This window comes from Lolium rigidum, chromosome 3, assembly GCF_022539505.1.
Source record: "Lolium rigidum isolate FL_2022 chromosome 3, APGP_CSIRO_Lrig_0.1, whole genome shotgun sequence".
NCBI classification, from domain to species: Eukaryota; Viridiplantae; Streptophyta; class Magnoliopsida; order Poales; family Poaceae; genus Lolium; species Lolium rigidum.
Window position 1 is genome coordinate 76,073,437 of NC_061510.1, and position 26,995 is coordinate 76,100,431.

General features: G+C 46.0%; 3 protein-coding genes across 3 annotated transcripts; 2 read left to right on the forward strand and 1 right to left on the reverse strand.

Moving 5' to 3' along the window:
- Nucleotides 1-9,634: 9,634 nt before the first annotated feature.
- Nucleotides 9,635-12,904, forward strand: LOC124701817 (cysteine synthase 2-like; the record flags this gene model as incomplete). Its single annotated transcript, XM_047233913.1, is given in 6 exon segments — nucleotides 9,635-9,866; nucleotides 9,958-10,032; nucleotides 10,866-11,009; nucleotides 11,361-11,789; nucleotides 11,875-12,110; nucleotides 12,573-12,904. Coding segments are annotated over 6 exon segments (1,323 nt in total). The 3' UTR covers nucleotides 12,793-12,904.
- A 5,652-nt stretch (nucleotides 12,905-18,556) lies between these two features.
- On the forward strand, nucleotides 18,557-20,822 carry LOC124695053 (cysteine synthase 2-like). The gene is made up of 4 exons (XM_047227948.1): nucleotides 18,557-18,565; nucleotides 19,253-19,699; nucleotides 19,785-20,020; nucleotides 20,491-20,822. The coding sequence occupies exons 1-4, from the start codon at nucleotides 18,557-18,559 to the stop codon at nucleotides 20,708-20,710; spliced, it is 912 nt and encodes a 303-aa protein (XP_047083904.1). The 3' UTR covers nucleotides 20,711-20,822.
- A 551-nt stretch (nucleotides 20,823-21,373) lies between these two features.
- On the reverse strand, nucleotides 21,374-23,608 carry LOC124701819 (pentatricopeptide repeat-containing protein ATP4 homolog, chloroplastic-like). The gene has a single exon (XM_047233914.1). It carries the CDS (start codon nucleotides 23,600-23,602, stop codon nucleotides 21,554-21,556), a length of 2,049 nt encoding a protein of 682 aa, XP_047089870.1. The 5' UTR covers nucleotides 23,603-23,608; the 3' UTR covers nucleotides 21,374-21,553.
- Between the last annotated feature and the right edge of the window lie 3,387 nt (nucleotides 23,609-26,995).

Sequence of the window (26,995 nt, forward strand, 5' to 3'; positions counted from 1 at the left end):
TTTGCCCCAACGTAACGAGTGAGGTTGTCAATCTCACCGGCTTGCTGAAACCAAAGGATTAAGCGTATCGAGTGGAAGATGGTGTTTGTTTGCAAAGAACAATAAAAGCGAGTAGAATGTATTCAGATGTAAAAGAATGGACCGGGGTCCACAGTTCACTAGAGGTGTCTCTCCAATAAGATAACTAGCATGCTTGGGTGAACAAATTACGAGGCGAGCAATTGACAAATAAAGATTCAATACATATCAACGATGATTACTATGTGATTTAATCAGGGCATTACGACAAAGAACATAGACCGCTATCCAGCATGCATCTATGCCTAAATAATCCACCTTCAGGTTATCATCCGAACCCCTTCCGGTATTAAGTTGCAAACAACAGATAATTGCATTAAGTATGACGCGTAATGTAATCAACACAAATATCCTTAGACAAAGCATCAATGTTTTATCCCTAGTAGCAACAACACATCCACAACCTTAGAACTTTCTGTCATTGTCTCAGATTAAATGGAGGCATGAACCCACTATCGAGCATAATTACTCCCTCTTGGAGTTACAAGTATTAACTTGGCCAGAGCCTCTACTAGCAACGGAGAGCATGCAAGAACATAAACAACACATATATGATAGATTGATAATCAACTTAACATAATATTCTATATTCATCGGATCTCGCCAAACACAACATGTAGCATTACAAATAGATGATCTTGATCATGTTAGGCAGCTCACAAGATCTATAACAATGAAAGCATAAGCGGAGAAGACAACCATCTAGCTACTGCTATGGACCCATAGTCCAAGGATGAACTACTCACGCATGAATCCGGAGGCGGGCATGATGATGTAGAGCCCCTCCGGTGATGATTCCCCTCTCCGGCGGGGTGCCGGAGGCGATCTCCTGAATCCCCCGAGATGGGATTCGCGACGGCGGTGTCTCTGGAAAGTTTTCCGTATCGTGGCTCTCGGTATAGGGGGTTTCGCGACGGAGGCTTTAAGTAGGCGGAAGGGTAGGTCAAAGGGCGTCACGGGGGGCCCACACACTAGGCCGGCGCGGCCAGGGCCTGGGCCGCGCCGCCCTGGTGTGTCCCTACCTCGTGGCCCCACTTCGTCTCCCTTTCGGTCTTCTGGAAGCTTCGTGTAAAAATAGGCCCCTGGGCGTTGATTTCGTCCAATTCCGAGAATATTTCCTTACTAGGATTTCTGAAACCAAAAACAGCAGAAAACGACAGAATCGGCACTTCGGCATCTTGTTAATAGGTTAGTGTCGGAAAATGTATAATAATGCTGTAAAGTATGTATAAAACATTTAAGTATTGTAATAAAAGTAGCATGGAACATAAGAAATTATAGATACGTTTGCGACGTATCATACATCTACGCGCATCAAGCACTTTTTCTGGCGCCGTTGCCGGGGAGATCAAGACACGCTGCAAGGGGAGTCTCCACATCCAATCTCTTTACTTTGTTTTTGTCTTGCTTTACTTTATTTTATTTACTGTCTTGTTTGCTTCATATTAAAAACACAAAAATTAGTTGCTTTACTTTCTGTATTGTTTACTAGCTATATATCAAAAACACAAAAAAAATAGTTACTTGTCTTTATTCTATTTGCCTAGTTTACTTTTATTACTGTTATAATGAGTAATCCTGAAGTTGAAGTTCGTTCTTTTAAGCAACAAGGTGGAGAAAGTTTTAAAGATGCTTGGTACAGAATTAGTAATGCTCATCATAGGTGCTTTAAGAAACACTCCACTATTATCCTTCTTAGGAACTCTTATGTTGGCTTATCTAGTTGGAATAGGTATGTTCTTGATACTCTTTCGGGAGGTAATTTCCTAGGTACTCCCGCTTTAGAAGCTAGTTGCATCATTGAGAGAGTCTAGTTGGAATACCACCTGTTAATGAAGTTAAAATTGAAATCTCTCTTGAGGATGTTATGAAAAAATTGGAAACCATAGAGAAAAATTTTCCAAGTGTTGAAACCAAATTGGAAATGTTACTTGATAAAACTGATGAACTTGATAAATCCTTAGGAGGAATTGATGAAAGAATTAGTGTCCTAGGAACTTGTGTTGTCCATGACAATCAAATCAATAGGATTGGTGAACTTGAAAAGGCTATGGGAACCTTGGGTTCAACTTTTTCTTCTCTTAAGTTTAAGGAGAAAGCTTATGTGGGTAAAGAGCAAAAATTTATGTATGCCTCTAAGGTGCCTAAACCAAAGAATTATTATAGGCCTAAAATTGATAAAAACCCTAGCACCACCATAGAAAATTTAGATAATGGAGCATCTAAGGTACCCTCTGCAACAAGTTGTGTTTGTAAGAAAAATAATAATGTTGATGCATCATCTCTTGAAAATACTTGATTTGCACTTTCTGCGCCTAGCTGAAAGGCGTTAAAGAAAAGCACTTCTTGGGAGATAACCCAAGTTAAATTTTATTTACTGTATTGTTGAGTCTTGGAAGTTGTTTACTACTGTAGCAACCTCTCCTTATCATGTTTTTGTGCCAAGTAAAGTTTCTATGCTAAAGTTGATGCTAGATTTGGATCGCTGCGCAGAAACAGCATTGCTGCCTGTCACGAATTCTCGCAGAGCTCTCTGTAAAAAAATTGAAAAAATCTGCAAATTTACGAGCGTGATCCTAATATATGTACGCAACTTTCATTAGTTTTGAGTTTTTCCATTTGAGCAAGTTAAGTGCCCCTGCCAGATTCGTATTTACGGACTGTTATGTTTTTAACAGATTCTGTCTTTTATTTCGCATTGCCGTTTTTGCTATGTTGAATGAGTTTTTTTGTTCCATTAACTTTCAGAAGCTTTGTGCAATGTCCAGAAGTGTTAAGAATGATTGTGTCATCTCTGAATGTGTGAATTTTAGATTATGCACTAACCCTCTAATGAGTTTGCTTGAAGTTTGGTGTGGAGGAAGTTTTCAAGGGTCAAGAGAAGAGGATGATATACTATGATCAAGAAGAGTGAAAGATCTAAGCTTGGAGATGCCCCGGTGGTTCATCCCTGCATATTTTAAGAAGACTCAAGCATCTAAGCTTGGGGATGCCCAAGGCATCCCCTTCTTCATCGACAACATTATCAGGTCACTTCTAGTGAAACTATATTTTTATTACATCACATCTTATGTTCTTTACTTGGAGCGTCGGTTTGCTTTTATTTTCGTTTTGGTTTGAATAAAGTTGGATCCCACCATCCTTATATTGGAGATATTACGCTCCGCTTTTTCATATGGAACACTTGTGTTCTTAATTGTGCTTTAATGTTCATGGCGAAGGCTGAAATTGCTTCGTTAAATTGCTATTTGGTTGGAATCGAAAAATGCTGCATATGGTTTGGCAACTTGGCAATTGTTTGAGCTCTCATAGATCACGTTTAAGCTCTTGCATCATGTAGTTTAATCTATTAATGAAGAACTACCGTAGAGCTTGTTTAATTTGGTTTGCATGATTGGTCTCTCTAAGTCTAGATAATTTCGGGTAAAGTGTTTGAACAACAAGGAAGACAGTGTAGAGTCTTATAATGCTTGCAATATGTTCTTGTGTAAGTTTTGTTGTACCTGTTCATACTTGTGTTTGCTTCAAACAACCTTGCTAGCCCAAACCTTGTACTGAGAGGAAATGCTTCTCGTGCATCCAAACACCTTGAGCCAAAACCCATGCCATTTGTGTCCACCATATCTACCTACTATGTGGTATTTTTCTGCCATTTCAAAGTAAATTACTTGAGTGCTACCTTTAAAATTTCATTCCTTTACCTTTACAATATATAGCTCATGGGATAAATAGCTTAAAAACTATTGTGGTGATGAATATGTAGTTATGTGTCTTAATTCTTATAAGGTGCTTGTTGAGTGGTAACCATGTTTCTGGGGACGCCATCAACTTTACCTTTGTTGGATATCATGTGAGATGCTATGCATGTTCGTCTTGTCTGAAGTAAGTGCGATTTCATGATCAAATGGTTTGAGTATGCATATGTTAGAGAAGAACATTGGGCCGCTAACTAAAGCCATGTATCATGGTGGAAGTTTCAGTTTGGACATACAACTTCAATCTCTTATGAGAATATTAACTCGTTGTTGAATGCTTAAGCATTAAAAGAGGAGTCCATTATCTCGTTGTCTATGTTGTCCCGGTATGGATGTCTAAGTTGAGAATAATCAAAAGCGAGAAATCCAATGCGTGCTTTCTCCTTAGACATTTGTACAGGCGGCATAGAGGTACCCCTTTGTGACACTTGGTTGAAACATATGTTATGCGATGATAATCCGTGTTTTCCGAGCTGATTAGGACAAGGTGCGAGCACTATTAGTACTCTATGCATGAGACATGCAACTTGTAGGAAGTATTATGCATAGCACATATGAATTATTACTACCGTTGACAAAATTGTTTCTATGTTTTTAAAACAAAAGCTCTAGCACAAAAATAGTAATCCATGCTTCCCTCCGCGAAGGGCCATTCTTTTACTTTATTGTTGAGTCAGTTTACCCACTTCTTTCTATCTTAGAAGCAAACACTTGTGTTAACTGTGTGCATTGATTCTTACATGTTTACTTATTGCACTCGTTATATTACTCTATGTTGACAAATATCCATGAGATATACATGTTACAAGTTGAAAGCAATTGCTGAAACTTAATCATCCTTTGTGTTGCTTCAATGCATTCTACTTAGAATTTATTGATTATGAGTTAGCTCTTATGCAAGTCTTGTTGATACTTGTCTTGAAAGTACTATTCATGAAAAGTTTTGCTATATGATTCATTTGTTTAGTCATTATCTTTGTTAGCAATCTTTTGTTCAGATCACTCCATTCATCTCATATGCTTTACAATAATGTTGATCAAGATTATGTTGGTAGCATGTCACTTCAGAAATTATTTGTGTTATCGTTTACCTACTCGAGGGCGAGTAGGAACTAAGCTTGGGGATTCTTGATACGTCTCAAACGTATCTATAATTTCTTATGTTCCATGCTACTTTTATGACAATACTTGAATGTTTTATACATACTTTACACCATTATTATACATTTTCCGGTACTAACCTATTAACAAGATGCCGAAGTGCCAGTTGCTGTTTTTTGCTGTTTTTGGTTTCAGAAATCCTAGTAAGGAAATATTCTCGGAATTGGACGAAATCAACGCCCAGTGTCCTATTTTTCCACGAAGCTTCCAGAAGACCGGAGGGATAACGAAGTGGGGCCACGAGGTGGCCGGACCATAGGGCGGCGCGGCCCGGGCCCCGGCCGCGCGGCCCGTGGTCCGGGCCCCTCGCGTCGCCCCCGACCTACCCTTCCGCCTACAAATAGCCTTCGTCGCGAAACCCCCGTGCCGAGAGCCACGATACGGAAAACCTTCCGGAGACGCCGCCGCCGCGAATCCCATCTCGGGGGATTCGGGAGATCGCCTCCGGCACCCGCCGGAGAGGGGAATCATCACCGGAGGGGCTCTACATCATCATGCCCGCCTCCGGATTGATGCGTGAGTAGTTCATCCTTGGACTATGGGTCCATAGCAGTAGCTAGATGGTTGTCTTCTCCGCATGTGCTATCATTGTTTTGATCTTGTGAGCTGCCTAACATGATCAAGATCATCTATTTGTAATGCTACATGTTGTGTTTGGCGGGATCCGATGAATCTAGAATACTATGTCAAGTTGATTATCAATCTATCATATATGTGCTTGTTTATGTTCTTGCATGCTCTCCGTTGCTAGTAGAGGCTCTGGCCAAGTTGATACTTGTAACTCCAAGAGGGAGTAATTATGCTCGATAGTGGGTTCATGCCTCCATTTAATCTGGGACAGTGACAAAAAGTTCTAAGGTTGTGGATGTGTTGTTGCTACTAGGGATAAAACATCGATGCTTTGTCTAATGATATTTGTGTTGATTACATTACGCACCATACTTAATGCAATTATCTGTTGTTTACAACTTAATACCGGAAGGGGTTCGAATGATAACCTGAAGGTGGATTATTTAGGCATAGATGCATGCTGGATAGCGGTCTATGTACTTTATCGTAATGCCCTGATTAAATCTCATAGTAATCATCGTTGGTATGTATTGAATCTTTATTTGTCAATTGCCCGCCTGTAATTTGTTCACCCAACATGTTAGTTATCTTATTGGAGAGACACCACTAGTGAACTGTGGACCCCGGTCCATTCTTTTACATCTGAATACATTCTACTGTTCTTACTGTTCTTTGCAAAAAAACACCATTTTCCACTCGATACGTTTAATCCTTTGTTTTCAGCAAGCCGGTGAGATTGATAACCTCACTGTTATGTTGGGGCAAAATACTTTGATTGTGTTGTGCAGGTTCCACGTTGGCGCCGATTTCACTGGTGTTGCGCCGCACTACATTCCTCCACCAACAACCTTCACGTGCTTCTTGGCTCATACTGGTTCGATAACCTTGGTTTCTTTCTGAGGGAAAACTTGCCGCTGTGCGCATCATACCTTCCTCTTGGGATTCCCAACGGACGTGTACATCTATGCGCATCAGCACATTACGGGGTTGAAGTGGAGTTTTCCAAGGGATAAAAATCAAGCCGCCGGTGGGGTAAAAACAAGGCCATCCGAGAGAAGCTCAGAGCCATTCAAGGGAAGAAGCAGAACTGGAAACCATCATCAACTTTTCCCTCAATAGTTCCTCGGAACCACATCGTGTAAACGACTTTACCCTTGTTGGAACTACGTCGTAAATGAACACATTCTCTACAACAATGGCACAACCACCATGCATCACGTTCCCGTAGCAAGGAAGAACAAGGCGGCCCATAGTGGATCCCATCATGGTCTGAGGAAAGTGAAGCCAAGGAACCCTGCCCTCTCCCAATTCTGAAAATCAGCCTATAATTCTGCCTTTTTTTCTTGAACAGGGAACGGTCGAGTGCTTCATTGATTATCATCGGTGGCAGTACATAGAGACGGCAAAGGGAAACGCTGGCTTTCCCCCGGAGGATCGCGTGACTCCATCCTCCGGGTCAAGCGCGCGCCACGCGTCCTTTCCTAGCGAGACAACGATAGATGGGACCCACCCACATGAGTTATCTCTTCCCTGGGCTTCTCCTCCGCTCCGCCGTTCCTCTTGCCTATCTTCAACCGTGAGCGCTGCAAGCTGTGTCGCCATGGAGAACTCGCACCGGCCGACGCGAGCCACCGCTCCAGCCATGCGCCGCTGTAGAACCAGCCATGTGCCGCCACTTTTCCCCCTGTAGGTCTCGGCCCATATCCCCTCCATCACAAAAGCTCCCCCACGCCTGGCTGTAGACTGGATCTCCGGTGGAGAGCTCGGGCGGACTCCCCGCCACGCGCCGCGGCCGCCGCCCAGCAACAAGTAGTCGAATCAAACCCCGTCATCTCCTTTTGCCAAGCTCCGCCCTCACGAGCTCGTCATCTTCTCCCACATGCTACAGCGATGGGGGTAACGACTACAATGGGCAGCGAGGTTGAGGTCGTCATGGACGCCGGAGAAGTGGGCCTTGCTTCCGCTGATGGTTGGGTGCGGCGAAGGAGTTGCGAGGCGCGAGACCGGCGTTTATGCTGATACGATACTGCCACAGGCGTCGGCGTCTGCTACAAAGGGCCTAGACGTCTGCTATTTTTTGGTGGCGGAGGCTGCTACAAAGGTCGTCGGCGTCTGCTATTTTTGGCGGCAGGGGCTACAAAGATCGTCGGCATCTGCTATTTTTGGCGACCGAGGCTGCTACAAAGGTTGCCGCCGTCTGCTACAAAGGGCATCGGTAGTTGGTGTCTGCTACAAAGGGCGTCGCTACTTTTGGCGGCGGGCGCTGCTACAAAGGTCTTCGGCGTCTGCTACAAAGGACGTCGACATCTGCTACTTGTGGTGGTGGACAGGTGGCTGCTGCTCCAATCGGCATCGATGTCTGCTACAAAGGGCATCGGCGTATGCTACTTTCGGCATGTGGCGGTGGCACTACAAACGGCGATTTTTCGCTACAAGTGGTGCCGGCGTCGGCCGTTGCTGCAAACGCGCCGACGGTTGCTATAAACAAGGCGCCGCTGTGCTGCAAGGAGGCCTGCAAGGCCTGAGAAAGTGCTGGTGCTGCCACAGGCTGGCAGCGCACCTACAAGCCCAGCACGGCGGTGCGGCCAGAGCGAGCGGCGGTGCTACCGGAGCGGCTTCAGCTGGAGCATGCGGCGGTTCTGATTGAGCGAGCGGCGGTGCTGCTGGAGCGCTGTCGTGTCGTGCGGGTCGGAGGAGTTGGTTTTTGTTCGATGGATGTGTGTTCTTTTTTCCCTGCAGGAGCGTTGACTTCAATCCAACGGTTGTTAGCACACGAATCGAAGGGCTGGCGACCCGGGGGATCGGGGATTTGATCCCCCGGGGACGCTCAGCGCTGCCCGACGGCAAAGAGCAGAAAAATACAACTAAATCATTACATTTTGCACAAAAAACCTCAAAAAATACACTAGAAAAGCAACCAGGTCATGCTCCTTCTCCACCGCGATTCAACAGCTCGACGTAGTCAACCTGGACGTCGCCAGGGATGACACCACTTGGAACGGCGAGGCGGGAGCCCACTGCGCTCAAGCCAAAGGGCCTCCAATACGGCAAAGCAGCCTGGAGGCTGGGTGCGCGGTCAATTTAGGCCTGGAAACAGAGGCAAATTCAGAGCCCGCACCCGCCCCGTGGTTTCTCTCGCTTGAGCGCGACCTGAGCAAGCCGGCGGCGGCAGCAGCAGCAGTGGTGAGTCCTCCCCACCCTCCTCTTCCTCTCTCCTACCCCGCCCTCCTCCCCTTCTCCCCGGCGTCCTCGTAGGAAAGCTTCACCGGCGGCGTCCGCTCCTCCATGACGCCGCCCCAAACCCTAGGTCGGCCACGCACGATGGGGACGGCGGCGGGAGAGCTAGCGGCTGCGATAGGGGTAGCTGCGCCGGGAGCTTAACGGCGGCGTATCCCCTGTACCTCGCCCAGCCGGCCTCTGCCCTGGCGCTCGACCAGCCAGCCGGCATCCCCCTCTCTGTTTTCTTTATTTTCTGCCGATGCACCTGCTGCCACTGTCAGAGGGTTACACAACATAGCACCGATTTCAGTATGCAGCAATGCATCGATCATTCAAAGCAAGGCATGATCGAAGACGTGGTGCGTTTACTAGAATGTTGCCGCAATGTTTCAGCCATCCCCAATCTAGGGTAATCGTGACAGGGTTGATTTAAGCGGCAACTGGCCCGAGGATTATCTTCAGTTTTACACGCGCTACTAACCTACCAGGGAGAACTACCATGGGTTCAGTTCATCCGCAGTCTATCACCATCAAGCTCTCAAAAAGAAAGTTTCTCACCATCAATCTAGTTGGAATCTCTTCTATGTAATAGAGACACAATTATTATCTAATAGAGACACAATTTGGTATTCCATTCCAATTCAATTCCAAGTCTCAATTCTGTACATCCAAACACAGCAATATCGATTTTTTAAACTGCGTTTTTTTCTTCTTTTTGATGGCAAAACTCCTTGGTCTTTGCCTCTTTCAGAAGTCTGGCTGAACCGAGTCTGGCCCAAAACGGTTCGTTCCTCCGAAGTCTGAACTTCTGGCGCCCAACCAAAGCAGGGTTCGCTGCCTGGTTTTCTCCACCTCGACTACCTCATGATGGCGGCTGCGACGGTGGCAGGAGCAGCCGCCACGGCCGCCGCCATATCCCTGTTCACCTACTACCTCTTCCTCCGCAAGAGCGGTTCCAAGCTCCCATGGACCCTCACCACCCGCGGGAACGGCCGGAGGACACGGCGGAAGGGCCTCGTGGAGGCCATCGGGAACACGCCCCTCATACGCATCAACAGCCTCTCCGACGCCACAGGTTGCGAGGTACATGCGTGGGGATATCTCCTTGTGTAGGTGGCTCCGCTTTGCTGGGTCAAGTTTTCGAAGTGTGATTTGTTGTTCGAATGAGATGCAGATTTTGGGGAAGGCGGAGTTTCTGAATCCGGGAGGCAGCGTGAAGGACCGCGTAGCGGTGAAGATCATCGAGGAGGTAATTTTTTGCAATTTGTTGGAAATGAATTTAGTCTTAGTTTGTAGAAGGGAAGAACTATGAAATAGATATAGTTCGCGGTGAGAGGTTTCTGACCACTTCGTGTAATGTTGGCCATCGCGACATGCATGTTAGTCATTTTGTGAGGTCAAGTTCAGGTAGCCATTTCATCCTTGATGAATGATATGGCAACAGGATTACTGGTACTAACAAAATATGTGTAGGTCCAGCATCAACTGTTTCTTCAGTACAAGAGCATGGCAAGGGGGAAGGGATTTCCTTCTTAATTCTTGCTTGATTAGATTAATACATCTCCTCTCCTTATATAGAGAGGTTTACTTGACTCCCAAGCAAGGCTTACTTGACCCCTAAGCAAACCATAAGACTAACGGGCCCAGGCCCATGACGTACTCTAACACAGCCCTCATTTTCCGAGTTTTCTTTCATATGTATTTGATTATGAAGCATGTAACATTACCTCGCTAAAGAATCAGTCGTAGTTGTTCAGGAGAGCACCCATGGTCATGGAAAACACCATCCAGTTCTGAATTTCGAGTATTAAAGAAGGGTATTTGAAATAAGCTTTTATTGGCACAAAATGCTAACAAGTGGCCCCCCTGCCAAAAAAAGCTAACAAGTGGGTGATAACACTGAATTACTTCCTGGCATGTGTATCTAACTGCATTATTTATATTTCACTGTGTGAGGCATGTGATACTTTGTTAATATACTCAATCTTTCAGTTTTTTTTGTTGTTTTCTACAGTATTCTTGTTAAATTAATATCTCTTCTTCTTTAACTTAACATGACACTGGGGCTTTCATTAATATCAGGCCCTGGAATCTGGAGACCTTGTCTGTGGTGGTGTAGTAATAGAGGGGAGTGCTGGAAGCACGGCTATTAGCTTGGCCACTGTTGCTCCTGCTTATGGCTGTAAGTGCCATGTTGTTATTCCCGACGATGCTGCCGTTGAGAAGGTAGGGAAGTTACATGCTGTTCAATAATTCTTGTGTACTGTCTACTAATTAGATCATTCTGCTGCGTAGTATCTGGAACTTCTAACTACTTTAGGTTAGAACACATTAGCATTTTATTTGTAAATAATCATATTTCAGGATTCAGGCCCTGGCTTCACCTACTGATCTAGGCTCAAGTCTGCCCTTCAAGGGTGAGGCTATTCTGGCCTAGCTGGGACCATTAAGATATCTATTTTGGATGCTTCAGTTGGTCATTCCTCTTAAGAATGTTGCAAAGTACTAAAGAATCACAGTAGTATCACAGATCTATTTGCTTATGCTCCTCTCATGTAGTTTAAAAATGTTTTGCAGTCTCAAATAATTGAGGCGCTTGGAGCTACCGTGGAGCGAGTGCGCCCTGTTTCAATCACGCACAAAGACCATTTTGTCAACATTGCAAGAAGAAGAGCTTTAGAAGCAAATGTAGCATCAGTAAAAAGAGAAACAAATGACATACAAACTAACGGTTCAGCACATGCCATTGTTAAAACGCTGCACCCCAAACAAACTAATGGTTCAGCATATGCAAATAGTGAAGTGCCACACATTGGGAAATGTTTTCCTAATTCTGATTCGAAGGGAGGTTTTTTTGCTGACCAATTTGAGAATTTGGCAAACTATCAAGCCCATTACGAGTGGACTGGTCCTGAGATATGGGAACAAACTAAAGGGACACTTCATGCCTTTGTTGCTGCAGCTGGTACTGGCGGTACGGTTGCTGGAGTCTCACGATATCTGAAGGTTCGCATTCTTATTATTTTATTTCTTGTATGCATTTTCTTCTTGGGTCGACAACTTCTTAATTGCTATGATATTCTTTATTTAGGAAAAGAACAGAAATGTCCGATGCTTTTTAATGGACCCACCTGGTTCTGGTCTGTTCAACAAGGTTACTAGAGGGGTTATGTACACAAAAGAGGAGGCTGAGGGCAAAAGGCTTAAGAATCCCTTTGACACTGTTACTGAAGGAATTGGAATCAACAGGGTCACAGCAAATTTCATGATGGCTGAACTAGATGGAGCTTACCGAGGAACAGATAGAGAAGCCGTTGAGATGTCAAGGTACATTTCGTATTGACTTTTAGCTATTATTATTATCTGAAAGAGAAATGGTAGTTTGCGTAGCATTGTTGATTAGAGCATAAGTTATTTTATCAACGACATCTTGTACTTGTGACTCTTCAATGCAGTCTGCCTTTCACTGATCGAGTAATGGGGTTGATATTGTAATATTTCCCTACATCTGGAATTGCTGTTGACATTATTTTTGGCTATTCAATTCTTCAATCCCTTCCAAAAAGAAGAAAATGCACACAACCCCCCTCTCAAACTCAGTGGAAGCCTTAATTGCTAAGCATGTTTTAGTAGCCGTAGGCAGACTTATATATTTTTAAATCAAAGCCTTGCTTGTCATAATTGGTGGAGAGTTTGCCATTGTTTATTCTTCTATCTTACTAAGCATTGTAGCAGAAGCATGAAAATAATTGTACGAGCTGACACCAGTTTACTTGAAACATTACTCAGGTTCCTGTTGAGAAAGGATGGACTATTCGTTGGGAGCTCTTCAGCCATGAATTGTGTTGGGGCTGTTAGAGTTGCCCGGGATTTAGGTCCAGGACATACAATTGTCACAATTCTCTGTGACAGTGGGATGAGGCATCTAAGCAAGTTCTTCAATGATGAATATTTGGCTAATCATGGGTTGACACCAAACGCTACTGGTTTGGAGTTTCTGGATCAGTGAGAGCTTACATGGAGGAATGTATTATTTCAGCAATTTTGTCATCCTGTGAGGTCTAACTTGGCAGTGGTCAGCAGTCAGCGGGTGAACATGCCGTAATCATCCCATGTAGCAAGGTGTTACATCTTAAATTGTATGCCACCCTGATCAAATGTTTCTCGGAAAGATATAGTGATGTACTGTAGAGTAGTTGTCCTTGCCAATCAACAGGGACTAGGATAGCCAACCCTGCTGATCTTATTGTTTTTCTTCAGGTTGTACACCCCGCTTCTATGTATACACCCTGCAGTGATGCAGTTGCTTACAATCATCTGTGTACTACTACTGGCTTGGTTTTGTGCCATGGCAGCAGATATGGTATATTAAAACATTGCAGGTCCTCTAATCGAATATTAGTGCGAGCGAGAGTATGGGTGGAGACAGTGCCTCATTTGAGGAAAGGGACGTGTCTTAGCAGGACCTTTGAAAGGGGAGAAAATGACAAAAAACTACCACAATTGTGCCATAGATGACGCGGAACTACCAAATGGGACACGATTGTCACATGACTACCATGTTTGGGGCAGGGTCGCGACGCGGAGCACTGATTGAACGGATCAAGCGTGTTAACCATGTTTCTGGCAGCCCTGGCCCACCGTCAGAGCTGACGTGGCTAGCAGTCGACGGACGGCCGTTAGGGCGCGCGTTAGGCTGATGTTTTAAGGCGTTGGCTGGGTCGTCTCCTTCCTCTCTCCTTTCTCTCGTTCCGTCGCCTCGGAAGCGGTCGCCGCCGACTTAGATCTCCGCCGCCGCGAGGACGAGACGGCCATGGTTTCGTGGGGTGACGGCGAGGATTCCTCTTCGGAGCGAGCTCCTCGGCGGCGATGTGAGTCCTCAACTTATGCTTGTCATAATTTGGGCAAATTGCGGGGTTAGGAATTGGGGGAATTTTGATTTTGAGGAGGATTTAGGCTGATTCTTCTTTGTTTTTCGAACTGCTAGAGTGTGAACACTACCTACGACTCGATTTCCGCGGTTTAGGCTGATGATGGTGCAAGTACTGTGACTTGCAAGCATGGTCTTGTAGTCTGCTCGATTTGTAGCATTTGATGGTTGTCTGGACAGGGAGGAGGTTCTTAGGGTGTGCAGGGCATGATGGAGAACCAGCTTGTGATTTTCTTACGTGGGTAGATGGTGAGTGGCCACCGCACTTCGGAAATCATTGGCAAAGTTGTGGGATTTGTATGGACAAGAGAAGCAAGGCGAGGGTTAATGATGCTCCGGACAACATGGAGAAGAGGTTCAAGCTGAAGGATGAGATTGAGAAGATGCACATTGACACGAGGAATGCTCAAGAAGAGATGAAGAAAATTGTGGAGGAGAAGCAAGTGATACTTGCCTTGAAGGCCCAAGGCTGAGCAAGGATTGATTGATGCTAGAGGCGAGTTAGAGCGAGAAGAAGGCACTTGGATGCATCAAGCAGCAATATGCACAAATGCATGAGAATTAAGGCGAGAGAAGGAGAGAGATCAGTTGAAAGAAGAGAAGAGAAAGCTTGAGTACATAATTGGGGATTTATTTAAGCTCAAGGAAACCACCGAGGGCAAAGCTGAAGAAGATCAAGGAGATGTGTGAGGAGTAGCTAGCTTGTGTACCAGTTTAATTTTATTTGTCATGTTTGAATTGAATTCCCTATGGTTTGTAATGTTGAACAATATGTGTTGGTTTGTAATGTTGAACAAATGATGGTTGGTTTGTAATGGTGAACTAAATGATGGTTGGTTTGTAATGTTGAACAATATGTGTTGAATCTGTTGAAGTTGATCCTCGATGTTCAAATGAATTCCTTTTTATCGGTTTAAGAATGAGTTAGAAATATGTGTTATGTGGACAATCTGTTATGTGAGAAAATTTGTATAGTTATTTGAAAGTTGGAAAGGTCTCGACATCGACGCTTCGGCTTTGTCGAGACCTTTAGGGTTATTTTAAAGTTGGAAAGGTCTCGACATCGACGCTTCGGCATTGTCGAGACCTTTAGGGTTATTTTAAAGTTGGAAAGGTCTCGACATCGACGCTTCGACTTTGTCGAGACCTTTAGGGTTATTTTACATGTGTAAAGGTCTCGACATTGACGCTTCGACTTTGTCGAGACCTTTAGGACTACTTTACATTTGGCATTAAGCAACGAGTTTGAAACATCATAGTCTTAAACAACATAGGCATCACAAAATGGTCTTAAACATCTACAGGCATGGCCTTTAGGTCATAAGCATCACATCAGGCATGGCCTTTAGGTCATAAGCATCACATCAGGCATGGCCTTTAGTTTACAGGCATCACAAAATGGTCTTAACCATGTCAGGTACATGCACATCCAAATGATCTAGCGGGACCAACGAGTACAAAGGACCTAATTTCTTCCTTGGAGAGGAGGGTCGGATGCATCTCTTCCCGGACCAGGCATTTGCTCCTGCATTGAAATAACCGAGACAAACCCCCGGCATTTATCGGAGCGAGATCTTCCGAGCATTTCCTGGAGCGAGATGAACCGAGCATTTCCTGGAAGCAGATGAAGAAGCATTTCCTTGAGCAGATGAACCAGCATTTCCTGGAGCATTCCTTGCAGTATACCTTGGAGCTGTGCCTGGAGCAGATCTTGAAGCATTTGGCGGAGCATTTCCTGGAGCATTTCCTGGAGCATTTCCTGGAGCTACATGATGTACATTGGTCCCAGAAGAACTAGCGGGTACATTAGTCCCGAAGCATCTCGTTGTTGGCATTGTTCTATTGGCCTGCGGATGTCATGCATAAATTAGGACATTGCAATGTACAAATAAGTATGATGTGCTCTTGACGAGTGCATTACCTTGTGATTGTTTTTCCTCATAGCTAGGTCAGGCCTCAAAGGTTGTGAGCGGTTAGTGTACTTGTGGCCACGTAAGTTGCAGTTGCTACAAGTAATTGTGGACATTCTTGATGTCTCTTTTGGTGTGGGAGGCTCAAATTTGCCCTTCCTCCTTTTTTCTACGCCCTTCTACCCTTCAAGTGATCTTTGAATGCGGGTGGCATGATGTCAAGCGTATGTCTGTCTTAGTCCAACCATGTTGTGCTGGCATTGGATTGAATACGGGCTTGTAGCTCTTCAAGTACATTTCTTTTGTGAAAAAAGGAGACACAAAATCTTCCGGACACATAGCAGCCTTATAAATGGCACTCATCGCATGGTTGCGGGGCAAGCCGATGAGCTGCCACTTCCTACAAGAGCATGTCCTACAACTAATGTTGACCTCATGTGTAACTTTCCCACTTTTCACTTGCCATAGTCCTTTATCCGCCCTCTTAGGGATGCAATTTCTTGAGTACTTCTTCATCAACTCCAGCGGTTCCGCATAATGTGGTGTAATTTCCCATCCAGTCGACTCGCACCATCTCTTTTTCCATCCCATCCGACCATGCATTTGTCATATATTCCTACAAGCATTGTCACTATTGGTTTGTTCCCGACATCAAGAATGTATTTGTTAAATACCTCGACAGATTGTTTACCACTAAATCTGTTTGACGGTTGGTGTCCATTGCAAACCTTGCCCATGCCTCCACCGGTATCTTGCTCAACCATTTCCGTGCTTCCTCACTCGCTTCTTCATCTCCTCCATTGCTTCATCAAAACCATCTTTTGTGTATGAGTATGCGGCATTATCCATGCACTTCTTCAAGTCCTCTCCTCTAAAGCCTCGTTATCCGAAAATTGGCATATATATGCCTCAGCGAGCACCTCCGTGGTGAATTAGGGAACACAGTGGACACTCGCTTCGATAATCCCTTTGCCTGTCAGACATCATAGTGTAGTACCCAAACTGTCCATGATCTCCACCAAGTGCTTGCTTCAACTGCTCAAGAAACCACTGCCAATTCTCTGTATCTTCTTTGGCAACCACTCCCCATGCTATTGGATAGATGTTGTTATTTCCATCTCTGCCTGTAGCTGCAAGGATTTGAGCTCCAGAGGTGAGCTTAATGAAGCAACCATCCAAACCAATAAATGGTCCACGACCACAGCAGAAACCCTTCTCTAGCGAGCATTAACACGAAGAACAATCCATGAAATCTAGGGTCTGTAAGATATGTTCACCATCTGTCCTTTCTTCATTGCTTCAACCTCGCTCATCTGTTGGACTCGTGACGGTGGTCACAATGCACCTGGAACCGGGGTTTTTGTCTATAACGATCTGCAGATAATCCCTTAGTCCGTGATATTGTTGCTTGTGATCACCCATCACCATCTCAATTGCCTTGGTCCTTGCCCCGTAAGCCATCCTCTTGGGAACATCCACTCCAAAATCTTTTCGTGCTTTGTCTTGCAAAGTGTTGATGGAAGTGCCGATGTTTGATTTGTATTCGATAACATATGTACCACTAAGCCACTTTGCATTAACCCTAGTGCTAGATGGATCTGTTGGGCATGTGTGCTTCAACTCCATTTTCTTTATGCAAAATGTAGCCTCATTTTTTTATCTTGGCAGCTGTCATATAAAATGGACAGTCCCACTTTTTCTCCTTCTCCTTCACATTCTCTTCATTATTTTTCTTCTGCTTGTCCTTGCACCACACAATGATCTCGTCAGGTGTATTCTCGTGGTAATGGAAATTCCTGACTCTGCACAATGTGGAGTCTAGCCAAAGCTTGCCTGAATTGATACACATCTTTGAAGCAAAGTCCCACCATGAATTGTTGCTCCGGATTCTCGTCTACTATCATCATACCACACCCTCTCCTTGGCCATCTTTCCTCTGCTCTTTCTCCCTCCTGCTAACACAAAAGGCAATGGCTCATACCCATCATCATCTTCTTCTTTCAGAAATCCTTTGTCACCCTCATCATCAGAAGGAACCCAATCTGGAATAACATCTGCCTCTACTTGAGAATGTGATCTCAATGTTGGACCAGGCCTCTTCACTTGCCTCTTCACTGCTGGAATTGTTGAAATATCATCACACTGAGTTGCATTGTCATAAATATCCTCCACATCACTCTCCCCCTCACAATGAAGCATTGGATCAAGATTGCTCTTCTTCCTAGCGACAATTCTCCGGTGCATTTCCTCTTCCCGATCTCTTCTTGCCTTCTCTCGTAGCTATTGGGTCAAATCTGCCTGGATATAGCCAACTATCATCCTCATCTTCGATTCCTCTTCTTCTTCTTCCGCCATACATGTCTCTAGACCCGAGTACATGTTTACCCTTCTCACGGTTAACACTCTCCGTGTGTGCATCCGAGGAAAGTTGTGATGATCCATTTGTGACTGCCAACCATCACAAAAGGAACTGTCTTGGCTCGTAAAAGGGTGTGCAATTGGCTCTTCTTCCTCTCGGATCAAGGTCAATTGTGCTTGCATGCTTTCTCTTCAATGGTGATAAAACAATTGCTCTTTTCCTATTGTCCTTCATCACGGTGAGCACCGGTTTCTTTGTACTTGCATACTTCACTAGCATTTCATCAACCTTATAGTTGCTCGTCCACTAGCTCTAATCCACTCAGTCCCACTCCTTCATTTTTAACATAATATAAGGAATCACACAGGACCATATCCCTCTTCCTCCATGATGGACAACAATTTCGTAAACCTTATGTCTGTCCTATGTAAAGTTTTGTGAACAAATTTTGCTCCATCAAATTGAAAATAGAGCTCCCACATCTCTGCCTTCTCCCTATAATCCAAATTAAAATTCTAGTCAATCTACATCGTCATTCTACCAACATTATTGCCAGAAATAACACTAGGGCAAAATGGAACAGGTGATTACTCTACAGAGGGCAAAATCCAACAGAGAGGTAGTCTACAGAGGGCAAAGAACTCTTACCCGCTACCATTGTAGAGGTAATGGCTCATGGGGTCATTCTGAGACGTCATGCCCTGAGATGTCCACCACTTCTCGGACTGCGGACGCGGTGGGCTTGGTGGCGTCGACTGCAGCACCGGCGAGGAGTGCCGCAACACCGGCGAGGGCGGGACGAAGCCCTCCATACCATCATACGCCGGAGATGCGCCGTGCACGCCCGGGTCGCCGAACCGCCGCCGCCGCCTCCTCCGTCTTCCATTTCGTTCGATTTGGGGAAAGTCAACCAGGAGTTGCCCTAACGCGAGCCCTAACGGCCGTCCAGTCGGCTGCTAGCCACGTCGGCTCCGATCGTGGGCCAGGGCTGCCAGAAACATCGTTAGCACGCTTGATCTGTTCAATTAGTGCTCCGCGTCGCGACCGTGCCCCAAACATGGTAGTCATGTGACAATCGTGTCCCATTTGGTAGTTCCGCGTCATCTATGGCACAATTGTGGTAGTTTTTTGTCATTTACTCGGCCTAGCTGGGACCATTAAGATATCTATTTTGGATGCTTCAGTTGGTCATTCCTCTTAAGAATTTTGCAAAGTACTAAAGAATCACAGTAGTATCACAGATCTATTTGCTTATGCTCCTCTCATGTAGTTTAAAAATGTTTTCCAGTCTCAAATAATTGAGGCGCTTGGAGCTACCGTGGAGCGAGTGCGCCCTGTTTCAATCACTCACAAAGATCATTTTGTCAACATTGCAAGAAGAAGAGCTTTAGAAGCAAATGTAGCACCAGTAAAAAGAGAAACGAATGACATGCAAACTACCGGTTCAGCGCATGCCATTGTTAAAACGCTGCACCCCAAACAAACAAATGGTTCAGCATATGCCAATAGTGAAGTGCCACACATTGGGAAATGTTTTCCTAATTCTGATTCAAAGGGAGGTTTTTTTGCTGACCAATTTGAGAATTTGGCAAACTATCGAGCCCATTACGAGTGGACTGGTCCTGAGATATGGGAACAAACCAAAGGGACACTTCATGCCTTTGTTGCTGCAGCTGGTACTGGCGGTACGGTTGCTGGAGTCTCACGATATCTGAAGGTTTGCATTCTTATTATTTTATTTCTTGTATGCGTTTTCTTCTTGGGTCGACAACTTCTTAATTGCTATGATATTCTTTATTTAGGAAAAGAACAGAAATGTCCGATGCTTTTTAATGGACCCACCTGGTTCTGGTCTGTTTAACAAGGTTACTAGAGGGGTTATGTACACAAAAGAGGAGGCTGAGGGCAAAAGGCTTAAGAATCCTTTCGACACTGTTACTGAAGGAATTGGAATCAACAGGGTCACAGCAAATTTCACGATGGCTGAACTAGATGGAGCTTACCGAGGAACAGATAGAGAAGCCGTTGAGATGTCAAGGTACATTTCGTATTGACTTTTAGCTATTATTATTATCTGAAAGAGAAATGATAGTTTGCGTAGCATTGTTGATTAGAACATAAGTTATTTTATCTACTCCGTATGACTTCTTGTACTTGTGACTCTTCAATGCAGTCTGCCTTTCACTGACCGAGTAATGGGGTTGATATTGTAATATTTCCCTACAACTGGAATAGCTGTTGACATTATTTTTGGCTATTGAATTATCCAATCCCTTCCATAAAGAAAGAAAATGCACAAAACCCCCCTCCCAAACTCAGTGGAAGCCTTAATTGCTAAGCATGTTTTAGTAGCCGTAGGCAGACTTATATATTTTTAAATCAAAGCCTTGCTTGTCATAATTGGTGGAGAGTTTGCCATTGTTTATTCTTCTATCTTACTAAGCATTGTAGCAGAAGCATGAAAATAATTGTACGAGCTGACACCAGTTTACTTGAAACATTACTCAGGTTCCTGTTGAGAAAGGATGGACTATTCGTTGGGAGCTCTTCAGCCATGAATTGTGTTGGGGCTGTTAGAGTTGCCCGGGATTTAGGTCCAGGACATACAATTGTCACAATTCTGTGTGACAGTGGGATGAGGCATCTAAGCAAGTTCTTCAATGATGAATATTTGGCTAATCATGGGTTGACACCAAACGCTACTGGTTTGGAGTTTCTGGATCAGTGAGAGCTTACATGGAGGAATGTATTATTTCAGCAATTTTGTCATCCTGTGAGGTCTAACTTGGCAGTGGTCAGCAGTCAGCGGGTGAACATGCCGTAATCATCCCATGTAGCAAGGTGTTACATCTTAAATTGTATGCCACCCTGATCAAATGTTTCTCGGAAAGATATAGTGATGTACTGTAGAGTAGTTGTCCTTGCCAATCAACAGGGACTAGGATAGCCAACCCTGCTGATCTTATTGTTTTTCTTCAGGTTGTACACCCCGCTTCTATGTATACACCCTGCAGTGATGCAGTTGCTTACAATCATCTGTGTACTACTACTGGCTTGGTTTTGTGCCATGACAGCAGATATGGTATATTAAAACATTGCAGGTCCTCTAATCGAATATTGAGGGCCTGTTTGGTTCCTAGCCACACTTTGCCAAGCCAAAGTTTGGCAATTTGGCATGTGTTTGGTTCTTGCCACACTTTAGAGCTGCCACACTTCACTATCCATATGGCCCATTTGTCATAGAGTGAATTTTTTGCCAACTTTTGCCACACTTTGTGGCTTCCAAAATTCTAGCCACACTTTTGTGGCTGCCACACTTGCCAAAATTAGGCTTGGCAAAGTGTGGCTAGGAACCAAACAGGCCCTGAATGTGCCATCATAATGTTGCAAGTACTGAACGAGGAGCTCGAACTGATATTCTTCATCAGTCATGAAATGCAACAGAAAATGGAAGCAATTGTGTATCTATCAACAGAAAGAAGGGCGGAAATACGAGGATTTCAGAACACCCATAGATTGCCAAATCAAAAAACAAATAAATCCTATGTATATAACTCCTAGATTGTGCAGTTTAGACGCCCACTAGTTCTGACGACTTCTTGGCCTCCAGCCAGTGCTTAGCTGCAACACTCGTCGTCAAGAACCAGCCGGCTTTGTCCGGAGCCGCATGGAATGGCGCGTCAAGCTCTTTGAGATGCGACTCGAACACTGAAACCAGCCCCTTGCCGGAGTACATGTTTTTCCCCTCTCCTGTGTGGATCCCAAGCAGCGGTGGCAGCTCTTCGCCGTTCTGCAGCGTGGTGTACAGGTCGTTCATCCAGACATGGAGCGTGGTCAGGGCGGCACCAACCGAGAGGCCCCTGAGGTGCAGCGACCACTGCACCTGTGTCCTAGTCTGCACGTTGCTGTAGATGTCGAGCTGCAGCGCGGCGTCGAGGAGCGCACAGGCTTTCTCCATCTGGCCAAGGTTCACGCACAGGTCCAGCAAGCAGTTGCAGTAGGGCATCTTCACCACACCACGGGCGGCGCTGAGAACGCCCCTGGCAGCCTCCTTGAAGGATTCAGTGGAAGCTTTCCTGTCCACCAGGAGCTTTACCACGGCGCCAAGCTGGGCATTGCTTCTGTCGATGCAGTCAACCACCTTGCCCAGTTCCTCAACCGGGGTATCCGCTGCCACGGTAAGAAGGCAGCCACAGAACCGGTCGTCGGGCGTGATCTTGAGGTCCTCGAGCATGCCGAATGCCCTGACCACGTCATCGGTGCACCCCGCTTTGCCGTAGCACCTGATGAGCGAGGTGAGGATGAAGATGTTCGGCTTGAAGCCCGCCTCCTTCATCTCCTTGAGTATGCCCTCCGCACCCAGGACATTGCCGGTGCAGGAATACAGCGTGACCATCGACGAGTAGGTCCAGCTATCAGGCCTGAACCGGGTATCCACGGACGCCTTCATGTCCCTGAAGATCTCCTCGGCCTCCTCGGCATACCCAATGTCGGCGCACATCGAAAGGAGCATGTTGTACAGCACGACGTCGACGTCCATGGCCTCGTCCTTCATCACCCGGTACACGGCCATCGCGTCCTCGCCATACCGCGCCCTGGCGTACGCCTGCAGGAGGCAGCAGTAGGTCGCCCTGCTGGGCCGCACCTGCTGGCCGACCATCTCCCTGTGGACGGTCTTCACCACCCACGGCCGCATGGCGCGGCCCATGGCGTCCAGCACGGTGTTGTACACGACGAGGTTCGGCGCGACGCCGACGGCCTTCATTTCCTCAAACACGTTGAGCGCGCCGTCGAAGTTGCCGCTGGCGGAGTGCACACGGATGACCGTGGCGCAGATGACGGGGTCTAGCCGGCACCCCTCGTCCCGCGCCCGGTCGTAGAGGCGCAGCGCCGTCTCCGCGTCCCCCGCGCGGCCGCACGCGTCGATGACGACCGAGTAGGTGAGCGTGTCCGGCGCGCACCCGGCGTCCGGCATCTTCTCGAACCACTCCAGGGCGCTGCCGCGCGGGCCGCAGGCCCGCGCGCAGCCGATGACGGTGGAGAAGGTGGCGTTGTCCGGTTGGACGGCGTCGTCCGCCGCCGTCATCTCGGCCCAGAGAGCCTCGGTCTCGCCCCAGCGGCGCCCCTTGCGCAGCGCCTTGAAGACGACGTTGTAGAGGATGGTCCTGTTCCGGACCGCCGCGTGCTGGAGGAACCAGCGCAGCGCGGGGACGTGGTTGGCGGGGGCGGTGTTGAGCACGATGACGGCGTCCTGCTCGGAGGGGGTGTCGGGGAAGGCGGCGGAGAGCGCGGCGGCGATGGCAGGCGAGGAGGGGTGGCACGCGGCGAGCGCGGCGGCGGCGGACGCGAGGCGCGCGCGGCGGGCGGATCCGGCCCGCGCGCGGGCCAGCTCGGCGGCGCGCGGGCTGTTGGGGTTGACCCAGAGGAAGCGCGTGTTTTGGGTGGGGTCGGAGAGAGGCGGCGGGTCCTGGGGCGGCGAGTCCGCCTGGACGGAGACGGAGACGGAGACATGGGCGGCGGTGGGCGAGGTGGAGGAGGGGTTCTTGGGGTGGAAGGAGAGGGAGGCTGGGCGGTGCGGCCATGGGAGGATGGAGGAAGGGCAGATGGGTAGGGACGCCATTTCCCCGCTGTGGATTGAGGAGTGGAGTGTGGGTGAGTGGTGACGACGAGACTGTGCCTTGCTTGTCAGTATGTGGGGCCAAGCTGCCAGTGAGAGCACGGATTGAGGCGTTCTTCCCGCCGCTGCCCGAACCGCCAATGTACGCCGCCGCGCAGCGTCCCTCGCGAGGAACTCGCACTCCACGGCGACGCCACCACCCCCGCCGGCCGCCTCCCGCCTTCTCACCGCCCACCGATCGCGCGACTCTCCCCGCTCGACGCGCTCCCCGGCCTCCTCTCGCCCCGCACCACCGCCGCGACGGCGAGATCAGCGTCGGTTTCACACTTGCCTTCCACGCCGCGGAACCGCACAGTCCAGCCGCATCCCACACGTGACTCTACGCGCCTCGTCCCTCCTCTGGATCGCGGCGAAGGGTCGGCGGCCTGGGCTCGGACGTACGCCCAGGCGAAGGCGTCTGCCTGCTCTCAACAGGGCGCGGCAGGTGTTCGACGAAATAGGTGAGGCGGGCGTCCCTCCTCGTAATCCATCGTGTGTCATCAACCTGTATTTGTTGAAACTGGTTTACCAGCAGCGTCGTGTTTCTGCAGCCGCTGGTTCCGTAATCCGTACGGCCGCGCAACTGAATTCAGCACATGACGCATCAACCACGATTCTCCTCTCCTGTTCGCATTTGCCCACCAGAGAGTGAGTTTGAGTCTTTTTGCTTCTGTTGTTTCTGATGCTAAACCAACTGTTTTGATGGCAATAATAGTCCCTTTCGATGTCGTGCTTAAAATTCACAGCAATGATCTATTCATGTATGACCTTGTCCCTTTGTTAACAGACATTTGACACATATTGGAAGCCGAGTTACACAAACCAAATAGGTCCTACACACAGAACGGCCTACGTGATGCGATGCAAGGATGAGTCCACTGAAACTTATTAGCTGATCCAAGTCATATTCTGACTGTAAGTTGCTCTGAGTTGGCACCTCGATTCTGTTACTCAAATTTTTCAGTATCCGAGATTTTGTTCCTGTTCAAGTTTCAACCCGTTTCTAGCTGAGCCTTGTGCTTTGTAAGATACTGCGGCCTATGGTCATCGAGTGTGCGTCAATTGTGACATTCTCATAAAATTGAGTAATTTTTCTGACCAGAATTGACAATTGAAATAAAATTGAGTAATTTTTCTATGTGGAGTTTGATTCCATTTTGTTTAGTTCTTTTGATCCATTCTAACGAAATTAGCAAACTTGAAGGGATATAGTTTGACAGAAAGCGAGCTTCTAATATGATAAGAGAAGTGACAAGCAGCTGCCTGCTGATTTTATTTCAAGCACATGATTTTTCTTTCATTACTTCATAGTAACAGTAGCCACTCATATTGTTGCTCCATTAGCAGCTATGATGCATAAACTCTATTGGAGATTCATCGCTATCATAGAACCAGAATCTGGATATAGGAGTCATGGTAGTAAGATTGTGAAAGATCATGAGCGCAATTCATCTCCCAGGTCTACCAGACCTATGGGATGTGTCCCTTCCAGGTACGGCAGCTTAAAGTACTCACTCTTTAGGTGAGCTATGACGGGCATTAGCCAGCCTGAACCTTAAAGTACCACTTGTGTCATCGTAAGTGGAAATTGATATTTTTGCCACTTTCCGAGTACTGGCTCAAACTTAAATAACATGATAGAGAAATGAGAAGTCGTGTGATAATTTAGATGGTACCCTTTGAACATTCAGGTATCGTTCGATACAAACAGTAGAAATCAACCACAGTTCATGCCTTTCTTGAACAACTGTTCTGCTAGCCTGGGCGGTTTATGATGAACTGAGTTTTTTTTTAATTGTACCAGAGAATATGAGTAGATGATATAATGGATTTGTGTAAGAGATCTTTCCATAATCATGGCACAATGTTTTGTTTAATATACCTTTGTTAACTATACTTGTCACTATGAGATTCATAATCTTTTGAAACCTGGACCAATGCTTTGTATAGGCTATCATATCCGGTGTTAATAATTGTTGAAATTAAAGCAACAAGCATTATCTTTATGCAATCTTGCATCTATATATTTCAATCACAGCCAATCATGACGTGCGTTTGTCATGAATATTGCGGGTTCCAAACAGTAGGGAACGCCATCACTTGGTTTGTACACCTTCAACTGCTCTCTTGGGAACAGCATGTCAACTCATTCAGTCAGTGAAGCTCCTTTTCTTTCTGGCACATTCATGGTCAGAATATTTCTGTAGCAGCGTAATACAGTGAACGCATGAAATGGTGTTTGGTGTTGTCAACTGGATGTGTTCTGTTGATGACACTTTTCCGGGGTTGATGATTATGATAATGGTGCTCATGAAAAAAGACGATCCCAAATGGCTAATCCACTGGATTTTTGTACTGAGTTTACCTGAGCATTCAATTTATCATGTTGGCAATATTCGTTTTTTACCGTGCAGAAACTTTTTTTTTTGCTGGTATGAGGGCATTCGAGCATGCTTCCATTATTTCAACCATAAAATGTGCCTTGGGAATTGAGATATGTGCCAATTCTCTCACCCCGTGTAATCACTATTTTTCAACTTCTGCTTCTCATCTTTGGAACCCGTTTGCTAACACATTAGGTTGTGATAGATGCTTGCGTCCTTTGCCAATGTCTAAATACAGTGCACCATATAACTTAAAATTTACAAAGTCTATTCGAGATGTCTGCTTGCCAATTATTAGAACCCTTGTCTTCCTGCATGTCTGTGTGAACTAAGAAGTAAACAATGTTTGTGCTACTTTTTTCATTGCTATTGTACAAGTGACCAAAGTCTAGTGCTGGCGACTTGAAATATTTTCTCAATCCTATATTTGTAAATCATGGAACATTAATTATTTCTTCCAAGATCCCTAAAGGCTTGCAGACCTAGCAAACCTCTTCCTTTAGGCAATGGACAAAACTAGAAGATCTGAAAATGAAAGTAGAGTACCAAATAGATGTGTGACTTGCACATTGGATCCTGTCAGTTCATCAGTTGAGGGAGTAAGAGCATGGGTCCAAAGATTTCTTGGTGTCTTCCTGAGGATGCATGGCATTTTATCTGTAATATTTGTGTATCTTAACCTATGTCTCTTATGTATGCCTGGTTTGCATGACGGCGTGAGGATGAATATTCAGTGGCTACTTTATGCATGCATATGAAGTTACGTTCTTCTATTACAGATAATTTGGACTATTGCTGCCATTGGGTTGTTCTGAATAATGCAAATAAAGCATTCGTTGCCTTTAGCATCTGATTTAAAGATCAGCATAGTACTGAACAATCTATGTGATATGATACAAAGACTGGCAAATCTAGGCCCAACAGGATGAAATTTGCTGATTTCCGTATTTTATGATGCTGACTCAAAGTGATC